At 50.4% G+C, this 12,853-nt stretch overlaps 1 protein-coding gene across 1 annotated transcript in view; it reads left to right on the top strand.

Annotated features, from left to right (window-relative positions):
• The window catches only part of ACER1 (alkaline ceramidase 1), a 29,841-nt gene extending 23,561 nt beyond the window's left edge, over nucleotides 1–6,280 (top strand). Inside the window, exons 3-6 of the mRNA XM_004059840.5 lie at nucleotides 40–181; nucleotides 2,505–2,642; nucleotides 5,066–5,203; nucleotides 5,474–6,280. Of these exons, the coding sequence (XP_004059888.1) occupies nucleotides 40–181; nucleotides 2,505–2,642; nucleotides 5,066–5,203; nucleotides 5,474–5,642 (587 nt within the window). The 3' untranslated portion in view covers nucleotides 5,643–6,280. The remainder of the gene's footprint in view (nucleotides 1–39; nucleotides 182–2,504; nucleotides 2,643–5,065; nucleotides 5,204–5,473) is intronic.
• The last annotated feature ends 6,573 nt before the right edge of the window (nucleotides 6,281–12,853 follow it).

Here is a 12,853-nt window from a genome sequence, read left to right as displayed (position 1 = left end):
GTGGCGGGCCCCACTGACCGCCTGCCCTTGCCGCTTCAGGCCTGTTCTCCATGTATTTCCACATGACGCTCAGCTTCCTGGGCCAGCTGCTGGACGAGATCGCCATCCTGTGGCTCCTGGGCAGTGGCTATAGCATATGGATGCCCCGCTGCTATTTCCCCTCCTTCCTGGGGGGGAACAGGTGGGTCAGGGGCTGGCCGTCTGGACAGGGTGGGGTCTGAGTCTTCAGTTGACTCTACATGAGCTCACCTGAGTCCCCTGGGTCCCCACCCTTGACCCCTTTTGGGGCCCTTGGAATTCCTCCCCTGACCACTTCGGGTTTTCTCCTGACTCTGCCTGACTCACTTGGGCTTCTGGAGACCCCTCCCCTGAGCTTACCTGGTTTCTTGGAATCCCTCCCTTGATCCTACTTTGATAACCTGGGACTTCCTCCAGAATCTGTTGCAGCCAACAGGAGTTCCAGGACCTCATGTCTACACTTACCGTGCCTGAGGGACTCCTCCCCGAGCCTCTCACCTGGTGTTCCTGGCATCTTTCATCTGATCTTCTTAGACCCCCTGGGTCCCTCTCTTGATCTAATTGATCCCCACTCCCACCCTTGACCCCTGTGAAATAATCTTCTCCTTCTTCTCCTCCTCCTTCTCCTTCTCCTTCTTCTTCTCCGCCTCCTCCTCCTTCTCCTCCTGCTTCTCCTTCTTCTCCTCCTCCTCCTTCTCCTTCTTCTTCTTCTCTGCCTCCTCTTCCTTCTTCTTTTTCTTCCTCCTCCTCCTCCTCCTCCTCCTCCTTCTTCTTCCTTTTTGAGACAGAGTCTCGCTCCATCACCCACACTGGAGTGGAGTGGTGCGATCTCGGCTCACTGCAGCCTCTGCCTTCAGGGTTCAAGCGATCCTCCTGCCTCAGCCTCCCGAGTAGCTGGGATTACAGGCACCTGCCACCACACCCGGCTAATTTTTGTATTTTTAGTAGAGACGGTTTCACCATGTTGGCCAGGCTGGTCTCGAACTCCTGATCTCAAGTGATCCACCTGCCTTGGCCTCCCAAAGTGCTGGGATTACAGGCATGTGAAATTCTCTTCTAACCCGGCTTAACCCACCTGAGCCCTCCAGGACCCCCCCAGCCCACCCTATTGTCCTCTGGGACCCCTGTCATCTTTCCTTAATCCCTACTGGGTCCTGGAGAGCCACTGTCTGACATCTCTTAAATTCACCCAGACCCAGAGATCCCTCCTCTCAGCCCAGCTGGGCTCCCCTGAACTCCTTTTCTGACCTCGCCTGGGCCCTGGAAACCATCACGCTCTCCCAGGCCCACTGGGACCCTCTTCTCATCCTACTGAGTCCTCCCTGGGATCCCCCTTTAGACGCTGCCTGGGCTCACCTGGGCTCCCTGAGACTTTCTGCTGAGTCCACTTGGGAGCCTCAGGACCTTCTTCTTCTCCTTCTCCTTCTTTTTTTTTTTTTAGATGAAGTCTCGCTGTGTCCCCCAGGCTGGAGTGCAGTGGCGCAGTCTTAGCTTGCTGCAACCTCCAATTCCCAGGCTCAAGCGATCCCTGCCTCAGCCTCTTTAGTAGCTGAGATTACAGGCACATGCCACCACATCCAGCTAATTTTTTGTATTTTTGGTAGAGACAGGGTTTTGCCATGTTGCCCAGGCTGGTCTCGAACTCCTGAGCTCAAGCAATCCTCCCACCTCAGCCTCCCAAATTGCTGGGATTACAGTCACGAGCCACCGTGCCTGGCTAGGACCCTTTTTCTTGTTGTTGTTTTTGAGACAGAATCTCCCTCTGTCACCCAGGCTGGAGTGCCGTGGCGTGATCTTGGCCCACTGAAACCTCTGCCTCCTGGGTTCAAGCAATTCTCGTGCCTCAGCCTCCTGAGTAGCTGGGATTACAGGCATCTGCCGCCACACCTGGCTAAATTTTGTATTTTTAGCAGAAATGGGATTTCACCAGGGCCAGGCGCAGTGACTCACGCCGGTAATCCTAGCACTTTGGGAGGCCGAGGCAGGCGGATCACGAGGTCAGGAGATTGAGACCATCCTGGCTAACATGGTGAAACCCCGTCTCTAGTAAAAATATAAAAAATGAGCCGGGTGTGATGGCGGGCTCCTGTAGTCCCAGCTACTTGGGAGGCTGAGGGAGAAGAATGGCGTCAACCTGGGAGGCAGAGCTTGCAGTGAGCCCAGATCGCACTGCTGCACTCCAGCCTGGGCGACAGAGCGAGACTCCGTCTCAAAAAAAAAAAAAAGAAATGGGGTTTCACCATGTTGACCAGGCTGGTCTCAAACTCCTGACCTCAGGTGATCCGCCCACCTCAGCCTCCCAAAGTGCTGGGATTACAGACATGAGTCACTGTGCCCTGCCTGGCTAGGACCCTTTTCTGAGCCTATCTGGGCTCCCCAGAATCCTGTCCTTTCCTCACCCACCTGGGCCACGGGATCTCCAAGTGACCTTGCCTACAATCCCAGGACCTCCCTTCCCGCCTACAGCTGAGGCCCTTCCTCCCCAGGTCCCAGTTCATCCGCCTGGTCTTCATCACCACTGTGGTCAGCACCCTTCTGTCCTTCCTGCGGCCCACGGTCAACGCCTACGCCCTCAACAGCATTGCCCTGCACATTCTCTACATCGTGTGCCAGGAGTACAGGAAGTGAGTGAAGGCTGCAGGTGCCTGAGCAGGAGGCTCCCATCCCCCTCCTAGCACCCCTGACTCCAGGCTGGCGGAGGGGACGTCCCTTCTCCAAGATCACCCACTAACAAGTAGCAGGGCCAGGATTTGAACCTGACTGACTGCAGAGCTTGTCCTTATTATTATTTTTTTTCTTGAGACGGATCCTCGCTCTGTTGCCGAGGCTGGAGTGCAGGGGCGTGATCTTGGCTCACTGCAACCTCCACCTCCCAGGCTCAAGCAATCCTCCCACTCCAGCCTCCCAAGTAGCTGGGACTAGAGGCGTATGCCATCATGCCAGGATAATTTTTGTATTTTTCTTTGTAGAAACAGGGTTTCGTCATGTTGCCCAATCTGGTCTTTAACTCCTGGGCTCAAGCGATCCATCCACCTCAGCCTCCCAAAGTGCTGGGATTACAGGTGTGAGCCACTGCATCCACCCTACATTATCTTTATTTTTATTTATTTATTTATTTATTTTTGAGACAGAGTCTCTCTGTCTTCCAGGCTGGAGTGCAGTGGTGTAATCTCAGCTCACTGCAAACTCCGCCTCCCGGGTTCAAGGATTCTCCTGCCTCAGCCTCCTGAGCAGCTGGGATTACAGGTGTATGCCACCATGCTCGGCTAATTTTTGTATTTTTAGTAGAGACGGAGTTTCGTCATGTTGGCCAGGCTGGTCTCAAACTCCTGACCTCAGGTGATCCGCCCACCTCGGCCTCCCAAAGTGTTGAGATTACAGGCGTGAGCCACTGTGCCCAGCAGAGTTTGTCCTTTTTATGATGAAACCCAGAAACAGACATGCAAGCAGAGAAAATAGCCCCACAAACCTCCCCACGCCCACTAACCAGCCACAACAACCACCCACATTTTGTCAATCTGTTACATATTTCTCCCAGATTTCATACAATTTCACCCCTAATTTTTTTTTATAATTTAACTCCCCTGATTACAAAAAATATATTATTCTTGCTGGGCATGATGGCTCATGCCTGTAATCCCAGCACTTTGGGAGGTTCAGGCACACATACCTCTACCCCAAAACATACAAGCACCAAAGGGCTTGTTGGTTAAGAATAAATATTGTGCAGTCAGAAAAACTTGGTTTAGATCCCAGCTCTGCCACTTACCAGCTGTGTAACCATGGGGTGGGGTGAGGCATAGTGTAATACCTGTGCCTCAGTTTACTCCTCTACAAAGTCCTTGTGAGGACTGAGTTAGTATCTTTTTTTTTTTTTTTTTGAGACGGAGTCTCACTCTTGTCGCCCAGGCTGGAGTGCAATGGCGCGATTCCAGCTCACTGCAATCTCCACCTCCTGGGTTCAAGCGACTCTTCTGCCTTAGCCTCCTGAGTAGCTGAAATTACAGACGCACGCCACCACGCCCGGCTAATTTTTGTATTTTTAGTAGAGACGGAGTTTCGCCATGTTGGCCAGGCTGGTCTCGAACTCCTAACCTCAGATGATCTGCCCTCCTCGGCCTCCCAAAGTGCTGGGATTATAGGCTTGAGCCACCGCGCCCAGCCGACTGAGTTAATATTCGAAGGTGTTTTATTTATTATTGTTACTTGTTTTTATTTATTTTTTATTTTATTTATTTATTTATTTAAGATGGAGTCTCGCTCTGTCACCCAGGCTGGAGTGCAGTGGCGCAATCCCGGCTCATTGCAACCTCCGCCTCTTGGGTTCAAGTGGCTCAGCCTCCCAAGTAGCTGGGATTACAGGCGGCCACCACCACGGCCGGCTAATTTTTTTTTGTATTTTTAGTAGAGTCAGAGTTTCACCATGTTGGCCAAGCTGGTCTCAAACTTCTGGCCTGAAGTGATTCACCTGCCTCGGCCTCCCAAACTTCTGGGATTACAGGTGTGAGCCATCACGCCCGGCCTATTATTGTTTTTTAAGACAGGGTCTTACTCTGTCACCCAGGCTGGAGTGCAGCGGCGCAATCACGGCTCACTGCAGCCTTGCACTCCTGGGCTCAAATGATCCTCTTGCCTCAGCCTCCCGAGTAACCGGAACTGCAGGCACACGCCATCATGCCTGGCTAATTTTAACTTTTTTTTTTTTTTTTTTTTTTTTAGAGATGGGGTCTTGCTATTTTGCCCAGGCTGGTCTTAAACTCCAGGGCTCAAGCGATCCTCCCAACCTCAGCCTCCCAAAGTGCTAGGATTACAGGCATGAGCTACTACGCCTGGCTTCAAGGACATTTGGAACTGCACCTGTTGTGCTGGAAATGCTCAGTGTTAGTTCTAAGCACGAGATTGGGCCCCCTCTGCTTGCACCCTCAATTCCTGCTCTTTCCCTTCTCCCAGCCTCTGAACCTCATCACTGTGGAAGGAGGAATTTCCCATCAGCCCCATCAGGTGCTGCTCTCCGAGCCAGCCCCTGGTCCCCCTCTCCCCTCTCTAGGACCAGCAATAAGGAGCTTCGGCACCTGATTGAGGTCTCCGTGGTTTTATGGGCTGTTGCTCTGACCAGCTGGATCAGTGACCGTCTGCTTTGCAGCTTCTGGCAGAGGATTCATTTCTTCTATCTGCACAGCATCTGGTAAGCACATGCTCTGAGGCTGTGGGGGGCCCAGAGTCAGAGAATCCTAGATGCCAGAGCTCGGAGTAGGCACCTGGGGGCTGGGGTTGGAGAAGCAGAGAGAGGAGAGCCAGACACTGGGACCTGGCGGTCGGGGAAGGCTGCAGTCAGGAGGCCAGACCCAGAAGGCTCCCCTGGATGGATGGTCAAGAGCCATGAGAAATAAAAAGAGGGCCGGCGTGAGGCTGTGGGTATCTTGTGCCCTCACCACCTTCGCCCTGCATTCCACAGGCATGTGCTTATCAGCATCACCTTCCCTTATGGCATGGTCACCATGGCCTTGGTGGATGCCAACTATGAGATGCCAGGTGAAACCCTCAAAGTCCGCTACTGGCCTCGGGACAGTTGGCCCGTGGGGCTGCCCTATGTGGAAATCCGGGGTGATGACAAGGACTGCTGAGACATGCCAGCCTCTTGACTATCCAACCACCCAACGACTTGCCTGTGACTTGAGAAAAGAGCCCCGGTCAGGACTTGCACCTGAGGGACACTCGTGGTTCCTTCCTCCGTTTCCCCTTCCGTGTCCTCCTTGTCCTGCGCTGCCCTGCCTTGAGGCAGATGATGGACTTTGTGACATCTCTGAGCAGCAGCCTGGTGACTGTGGGGGCTGTCTCGTGCATCTCCCCTCCATGACCCCCCCTTCCTCTTTCATTTCCGCCTCTGTGTCCACAGCCTCCCAGTGACCATTGTCACATGAGCTGGTGGGACTGTGTCACCAGGTACTGGGGTGACTGAAGGATGTGGCATCTAAATATTAGCTTCTAGGCTGGGCAAGGTGGCTCACGCCTATAATCCCAGCACTTTGGGAGGCTGAGGTGGGTGGATCACCTGAGGTCAGAAGTTCAAGACTAGCCTGGCCAACATGGCAAAACCCCGCCTCTACTAAAAATACAAAAATTAGCCGGGCGTGATGGTGCATGCCTGTAATCTCAGCTACTTGGGAGGCTGAGGCAGGAGAATCGCTTGAACCCAGGAGGCAGAGGTTGCAGTGATCTGAGATCACGCCATTGCACTCCAGCCTGGGCAACAAGAGAGAGACTCCATCTCAAAAAATAATAAATAAATAAATAAATATTAGCTTCTACATATTGGTGGTCACTACCAGACTCCCTCATCTGTCTCTGGCCATGGCAATGTCCCTGGTTCTTGGGGGACACCCCAGAGAATGAACATGACTTCCAGGCACCTCATTCTACATCCACATGTGCATGTGGAGATGTTACACACAGACCCACTCACCTCCTCCCATGGACTTGTGAGGTCCTCAGGTTCACAGCTGAGGACAGCAGAGTCCCAGACTGGGCAGCCTGGGTGCTTTGGGGGCATGTGGACATGACAGAGGAGCGAGGGTGGCCAGGATAGTCTCTAAAGCAGTGGTGGAGTGGTGGGGAAGGGCTGTTTTCATGGTGGTTAAGAGCACGGGGCTTGGAGTCAGGCAGACCTAAGTTAGAATTCCTGCTCCACCATTTTCTAGTTGTACAATCTTGGGGAAGTGATTTTTCCTGCCTCAGAAGCTCAAGGACATTGTCTGTAACACAGAAATAATATTCCTTGTCTTGTGGGGGTTTTTGTGTGGTTAAAACAGATGAATGTGTTGAAGTCCTTAGCATAGAGTTTGACAAACATCCAGCCACCTACGCATCCTTTAATTCATCTGCCCCATAATTTATTCATCCATTCATTCATTCATCTACCATTAATTTACTCATTCATCCACCCACCCTTTAATCCATCTACCCATTAATTTATTCCTCCATCCATTCATCATCCACCCATCCTTTGATTCCTCCATCCATTAATTTATCCATCTAACCATCCACCTACCCATCCTTTAATTTATCTACCCATTAGTTTATCCATCTACCTATCTTTTAATTCATCCACACATTAATTTCTCCATCCTTCCATCCACCCGTTAATTCACCCATCCAATACTTTATCCATTCATCCGGCCACCACTAATTTATCCATCCATCCATCCATCCATCCATCCATCCATCCATTCATCTATTGAACTCTCCATTGAACTATCACCTATTCATCCTTTAATTTGCCCATCCAGTAATTTATCCAACGATTCCGCCTTTCATCTATTATCTATCCTTTAATCCACCTATTCATTCATTAATGTATCTATCCATCCATTGAATCATCCATCAAACTATCCATTCATCCATCCATCCATTATGAATTATTCATCATCATCCATCATTTATTATCCTTTCATTCATCCACCTATTAAGCCATTTATCCGTTAATTTACCCAATTATTTATCCATCACCTTACCCTACAACCATCCATCCATTCGCCCACATTTAGCCATTCATTTGTCCATTCATTTATCCATCCAAATCATTCAACCATCCTTTCATTCATCTACTTTTCAACTACTCATTCATTCACCCATTCAACACACATACATATATTAGGCTCCTGCTATATATCAGATGCTAGCCTCTGGGGATCCAAGACAACAAAGACATACAACGTCCTTGCCCTAATGAAGGATATAGATATTAAACAAATAAAAAGACACACACACAAAGCACTTCCAGCCATTGATAGGCGCTAAAAAAGATAAAATACAATAATATTCTGGAAGATGATGGTTCTGGGAGCAGCACTATCACATGGGTGGTCCAGGGAGTGCACTTTGCAGTTGAGCCCTCAATGACAAGAGGGAACCAACGATACCAAAAGCCGGGGCAAGGCCATTCTGGACAGAGGGAATGACTGTGTGAAACCCCTGGGATGGGAATGAGCTTTCAAGCTGGAGGAACAGCAAAGACTTTTGGCCAGGCTCAGTGTCTCATGCCTGTAATCCCAACATTTTGGGAGGCTGAGGCAGGAGGATCTCTTGAGCCCAGGAGTTCAAGACCAGCATGAGCAACACAGCAAAACCACCTCTCTATGAAAAATTTTAAAAAAATTAGCTGGGTGTGGTGGCATGAGCCTGTAGTCCCAGCTACTTGGGAGGCTGAGGCGGAGGATGGCTTGAGTCCAGAAAGTGGAGGTTGTGCCACTGCATTCCAGCCTAGACACATAGTAAGAGGTTCTTATCTGGGGTCCCTGGATGGGTTTCAGCGTCCACAGACCACTTGACATTGTGTGCAAAAGATGGGTGTTTGGGCATACAATCTAGGTGCCTGGAGTGCATCACTTTAGATAAATGAGAATACTCTCATTTTATAGATGTGGCTCAGAGAGGGCAAGTGACTTGCCTAAGGCCACACATCGTGAACTTGAACCCAGTCCATCCTTCTCCAAATCTCTTTGCACTGCAGTGAGACAGTAGTGGACTGAACTTGGATTCCTGGTCATCTGCTTCCGAGTCCTTCTTCCTTTCTTGTTCTAGAAGCCAGAGGTTTTTCACTTGTGGCTCCAGGATGGATCGTGGTGGTTGGAAAAGGTGGGGTTGAGGATGTCTGTAAACTTGAAAATCATCTGCAAAATGTTGTGTGTCTTGGTGTATTTGGGGGAGAGGAGCTGTGATTCCGTGACAGCCCCTGAAGAGGTGTTTGACCACCCAAAGAGTTGAGAACCTCAGTTAAAAATCTTCTTGGGGAGGGTGGCTGAGCACAGTGGCTCACGCCTGTAATCCCAGCACCTTGGGAGGCTGAGGTGGGCAGATCGCGAGGTCAGCAGATGGAGACCATCCTGGCTAACGTGGTGAAACCCCATCTCTACTAAAAATATAAAAAATGAGGCAGGCATGGTGGCGGGCGCCTGTAGTTCCAGCTACTCAGGAGGCTGAGGCAGGGGAATGGCGTGAACCTGGGAGGCAGAGCTTGCAGCGAGTCGAGATCGCGCCACTGCACTCCAGCCTGGGCGATACAGCGAGACTGTATTTCAAAAAAAAAAAAAAAAATTAGCCAGGCTTGGTGGCACGTGCCTGTAGTCCCAGCTACTCGGGAGGCTGAGGCAGGAGAACTGCTTGAACCCGGGAGACAGAGGTTGCAGTGAGCCAAGACTGTACCACTGCACTCCAGCCTGGGCAACAGAGCAAGACTCTGTCTCAAAAAAAAAAAAAAAAGAAAAAAAGAATCAACAAACAAAATCTTCTGAGGGAGGAGGATAGAGAAGTGCCTGCCTCCTCCCCTGACCCCGTGGCTCTTCCTCTTCTTTGCCAGCTTATGTGGCCCGAGTGCAAAATCATTTTTAAAAAAATCCCGCTCTATCCCCAGTATCTGTCCTCTGGCTCCTGCTGGCCCCTCCTCACAGCCTCCTCTTGGGGCATGAACGTAGCCGATGAGCAAGAGGCCTGGGTAACCTCCGCCTCCCGGTTCAAGCGAGTCTCCTGCCTCAGCCTCCCGAGTAGCTGGGACTACAGGCACGCACCACCACGCCTGGCTAATTTTTGTATTTTTAGTAGAGACGGGGTTTCACCGTATTGGCCAGGGTGGTCTCGAACTCCTGACCTCATGATCTGCCCACCTCGGCCTCCCAATCCAGTCTGTAATTCTTTTTTTTTTTTTTGAAATGGAATCTCATTTTGTCGCCCAGGCTGGAGTGCAGTGGCGTGATCTTGGCTCACTGCAAGCTCCACCTCCCAAGTTCACGCCATTCTCCTGCCTCAGCCTCCTGTGTAGCTGGGACTACAGGCGCCCGCCACCGCGCCCGACTAATTTTTTGTATTTTTAGTAGAGACAGGTTTCACCGTGTTAGTCAGATGGTCTCGATTTCCTGACCTAGTGATCCACCTGCCTCGGCCTCCCAAAGTGCTGGGATTACAGACGTGAGCCACTGTGCCCGGCCTCCAGTCTATAATTCTAACAAGCTACATGACCCTTGCACATCCTAGTCTCCATCAGGGAAGGTCTCTTGGTGACAAAGGACAAAATATTCAACCCCAACTGCCTGAAATCACAAATGGACAATCAGCATATATACTTTTTTTTTTTTTTGAGACAGGATCTCTGTTGCCTAGGCTGGAGTGCAGTGGTGCGATCTTGGCTCACTGCAACCTCCACCTCCTGGGTTCAAGCGATTCTCATGCCTAGCCCCCCAAGCAGCTGGGATGACAGGCACCCACTACCATACCCGGGTAATTTTTGTGTTTTTAGTAGAGACGGGGTTTTACCATGTTGGCCAGGCTGGTCTTGAACTCCTGACCTCAGGTGATCCGCTTAATCAGGAAGGTCTGTTGGTGAAAAAGGACAAAATATTCAGCCCCAACTGACTGAAATCACAAACGGACAATCAGCAATATGTACTTTTGTTTGTTTATTTGAGACAGAGTCTTGTTCTGTCACCCAGGCTGGAGTGCAGTGGCACAATCTCGGCTCACTGCAACCTCTACCTTCTGGGTTCAAACAATTCTTCTGCCTCAGCCTCCCAAGTAGCTGGGACTGCAGGTGCACGCAAGCATGCCGGCTAATTTTTGTATTTTTAGTAGAGGTGGGGTTTCACCATGTTGCCCAGGTTGGTCTGCAACCTGAGCTCAGGTGATCTGCCCACCTCAGCCTCCCAAAGTGCTGGGATTATAGGCGTGAGCCACCGTGCCTGGCCAGCATATATACTTTTGAAGCTCAGCCCCAGGCTGCAGACCTGGCTGGGTCCAGGCTTCAAATGATGTCACCAGGGCCAGGCTCTCTTCGTCTCTCTGGCTGGCTTCATGGGTGGGAGTGACCACCAGGAGGGCTAGGCTGCCTTCCTTCCAAGTTTAAAAGTGAACTCAAAAGCTCCAAGCACAGGCTGCACTTGGTGGCTCATGCCTGTAATCCCAGTGTTTTGGGAGACTGAGGTGAGAGGATTTTTTGAGACCAGCCTGGGCAACATAGTGAGAACCTGTCTCTACAAACAAATTAAGAATTAGCCAAGCATGGTGGTGTACACCTGTGGTCTTAGCTACTTGGGAGGCTGAGGCAGGAGGATCGCTTCATGAGCCAGGGAGGTGGAGGCTGCAGTGAGCCATTATCACACCACTGCACTCCAGCCTGAGTGACAGAGTGAGACCCTGTCTCAAAAAAAAAAAAAAAAAAAAAAAAAAAGGAAAGAAAGAAAAGAAAAAGAAAAAAAGGCTGGAGCAGTGGCTCACGCTTGTAATCCTAGCACTTTGAAAGGCCAAGGTGAGTAGATTGCCTGAGATAAGGAGTTCGAGACCAGCCTGGGCAATGTAGTGAAACCCCATCTCTACTAAAATACAAAAAATTAGCTGGGCATGGTGTCACACACTTGTGATTCCAGCTACTCGGGAGACTGGGGCAGAAGAATCGCTTGAACCTAATTGGCGGAGGTTGCAGTAAGCTGAGATTGCACCACTGCACTTTTTTTGAGAGTAAAACTGTCTCAAAAAAAAAAAAATGCTGGGTGCAGTGGCTAATGCCTATAATCCCAGCACTTTGGGAGGACAAAGCAGGCAGATCACCTGAGGTCAAGAGTTAGAGACCAGTCTGGCCAACATGGTGAAACCCTGTCTCCACTAAAAATACAAAAAATTAGCTGGGTGTGGTGGCACACACTTGGAATCCCAGCTATTCAGGAGGCTGAGGCAGGAGAATCACTTGAACCCAGGAGGCAGAGGTTGCAGTGAGCTGAGATCACGCCACTGATTTCCAGCCTGGGTGACAAGAGCAAAACTCTGTCAAAATAATAATAATAATAATAATAATAATAATAATAGCAGCTCCAGGCACACATGAAGATGCTCAATATCATTGTTATTAGGGAAATGAAAATCACTGGTCAGGCACAGTGGCTCACAACTGTATTCACCACACTTTGTGAGGTCGAGGTTGGCGGATCACCTGAGGTTAGGAGTGCAAAACCAGCCTGGCAGACATGGTGAAACCCCATCTCTACTAAGAATACAAAGTTTAGCCGGGCATGGTGGTGGGCACCTGTAATCCCAGCTACTCGGGAGGCTGAGGCAGGAGAATCGCTTGAACCCAGGAGGCGGAGGTTGCAGTGAGCCGAGATCACGCCACTGCACTCCAGCCTGGGCGACAGAGCGAGACTCCGTCTCAAAAAAATATATACTTATGTATGTGTACTGCAACAGGTGGCTGTGTGTGTACTTTTGTGGCAGGCAGCAAACTGGGAGGTTACAGGAAACAGGTTGGAGGCCAAAAGGAATTCCAAAAAGTACCCAAAAGAGGGCTGGACCGTCTACTAGGCGAAATAAAAAGGGAACACTCAATGTTGTTCCCGGGGTGCAAATAAAGTGAACCACTAGAGGGCGGTAGAGACTTAATGTATTAACAGTAACAGTTCCGTTATGGACCAAAAGCAAGACCAGAACATCCAAAATGTTACTTTCTTTGGAGTTCAAGACCAGCCTGGGCAACATAGGGAGACCCTATCTCTACAAAAAAAATTTAAAAATTAGCTGGATGTGGTGGCACATGCCTCTGGTCCCAGCTACTGGGGAGGCTGAGGTGGGAGGATTGCTTGAGCCCGGGAGATTGAGGCTGCAGTGAGCTATGATTGCGCCATTGCACTCTAGCCTGGGTGACTAGATTTAAAAATCTAGGCTGGGCGCGGTGGCTCACGCCTGTAATCCCAGCACTTTGGGAGGCTGAGGTGGGAGGATCACGAGGTCAGGAGATCAAGACCATTCTGGCTAACACGGTGAAACCCCATCTCTACTAAAAATACAAAAAATTAGCTGG

This window comes from Gorilla gorilla, chromosome 20 (genome assembly GCF_029281585.2).
Source record: "Gorilla gorilla gorilla isolate KB3781 chromosome 20, NHGRI_mGorGor1-v2.1_pri, whole genome shotgun sequence".
Taxonomy (NCBI): Eukaryota; Metazoa; Chordata; class Mammalia; order Primates; family Hominidae; genus Gorilla; species Gorilla gorilla.
The sequence above is the reverse complement of the archived record's forward strand: the minus strand, read 5'-3'. Positions and strand labels throughout refer to the sequence as shown.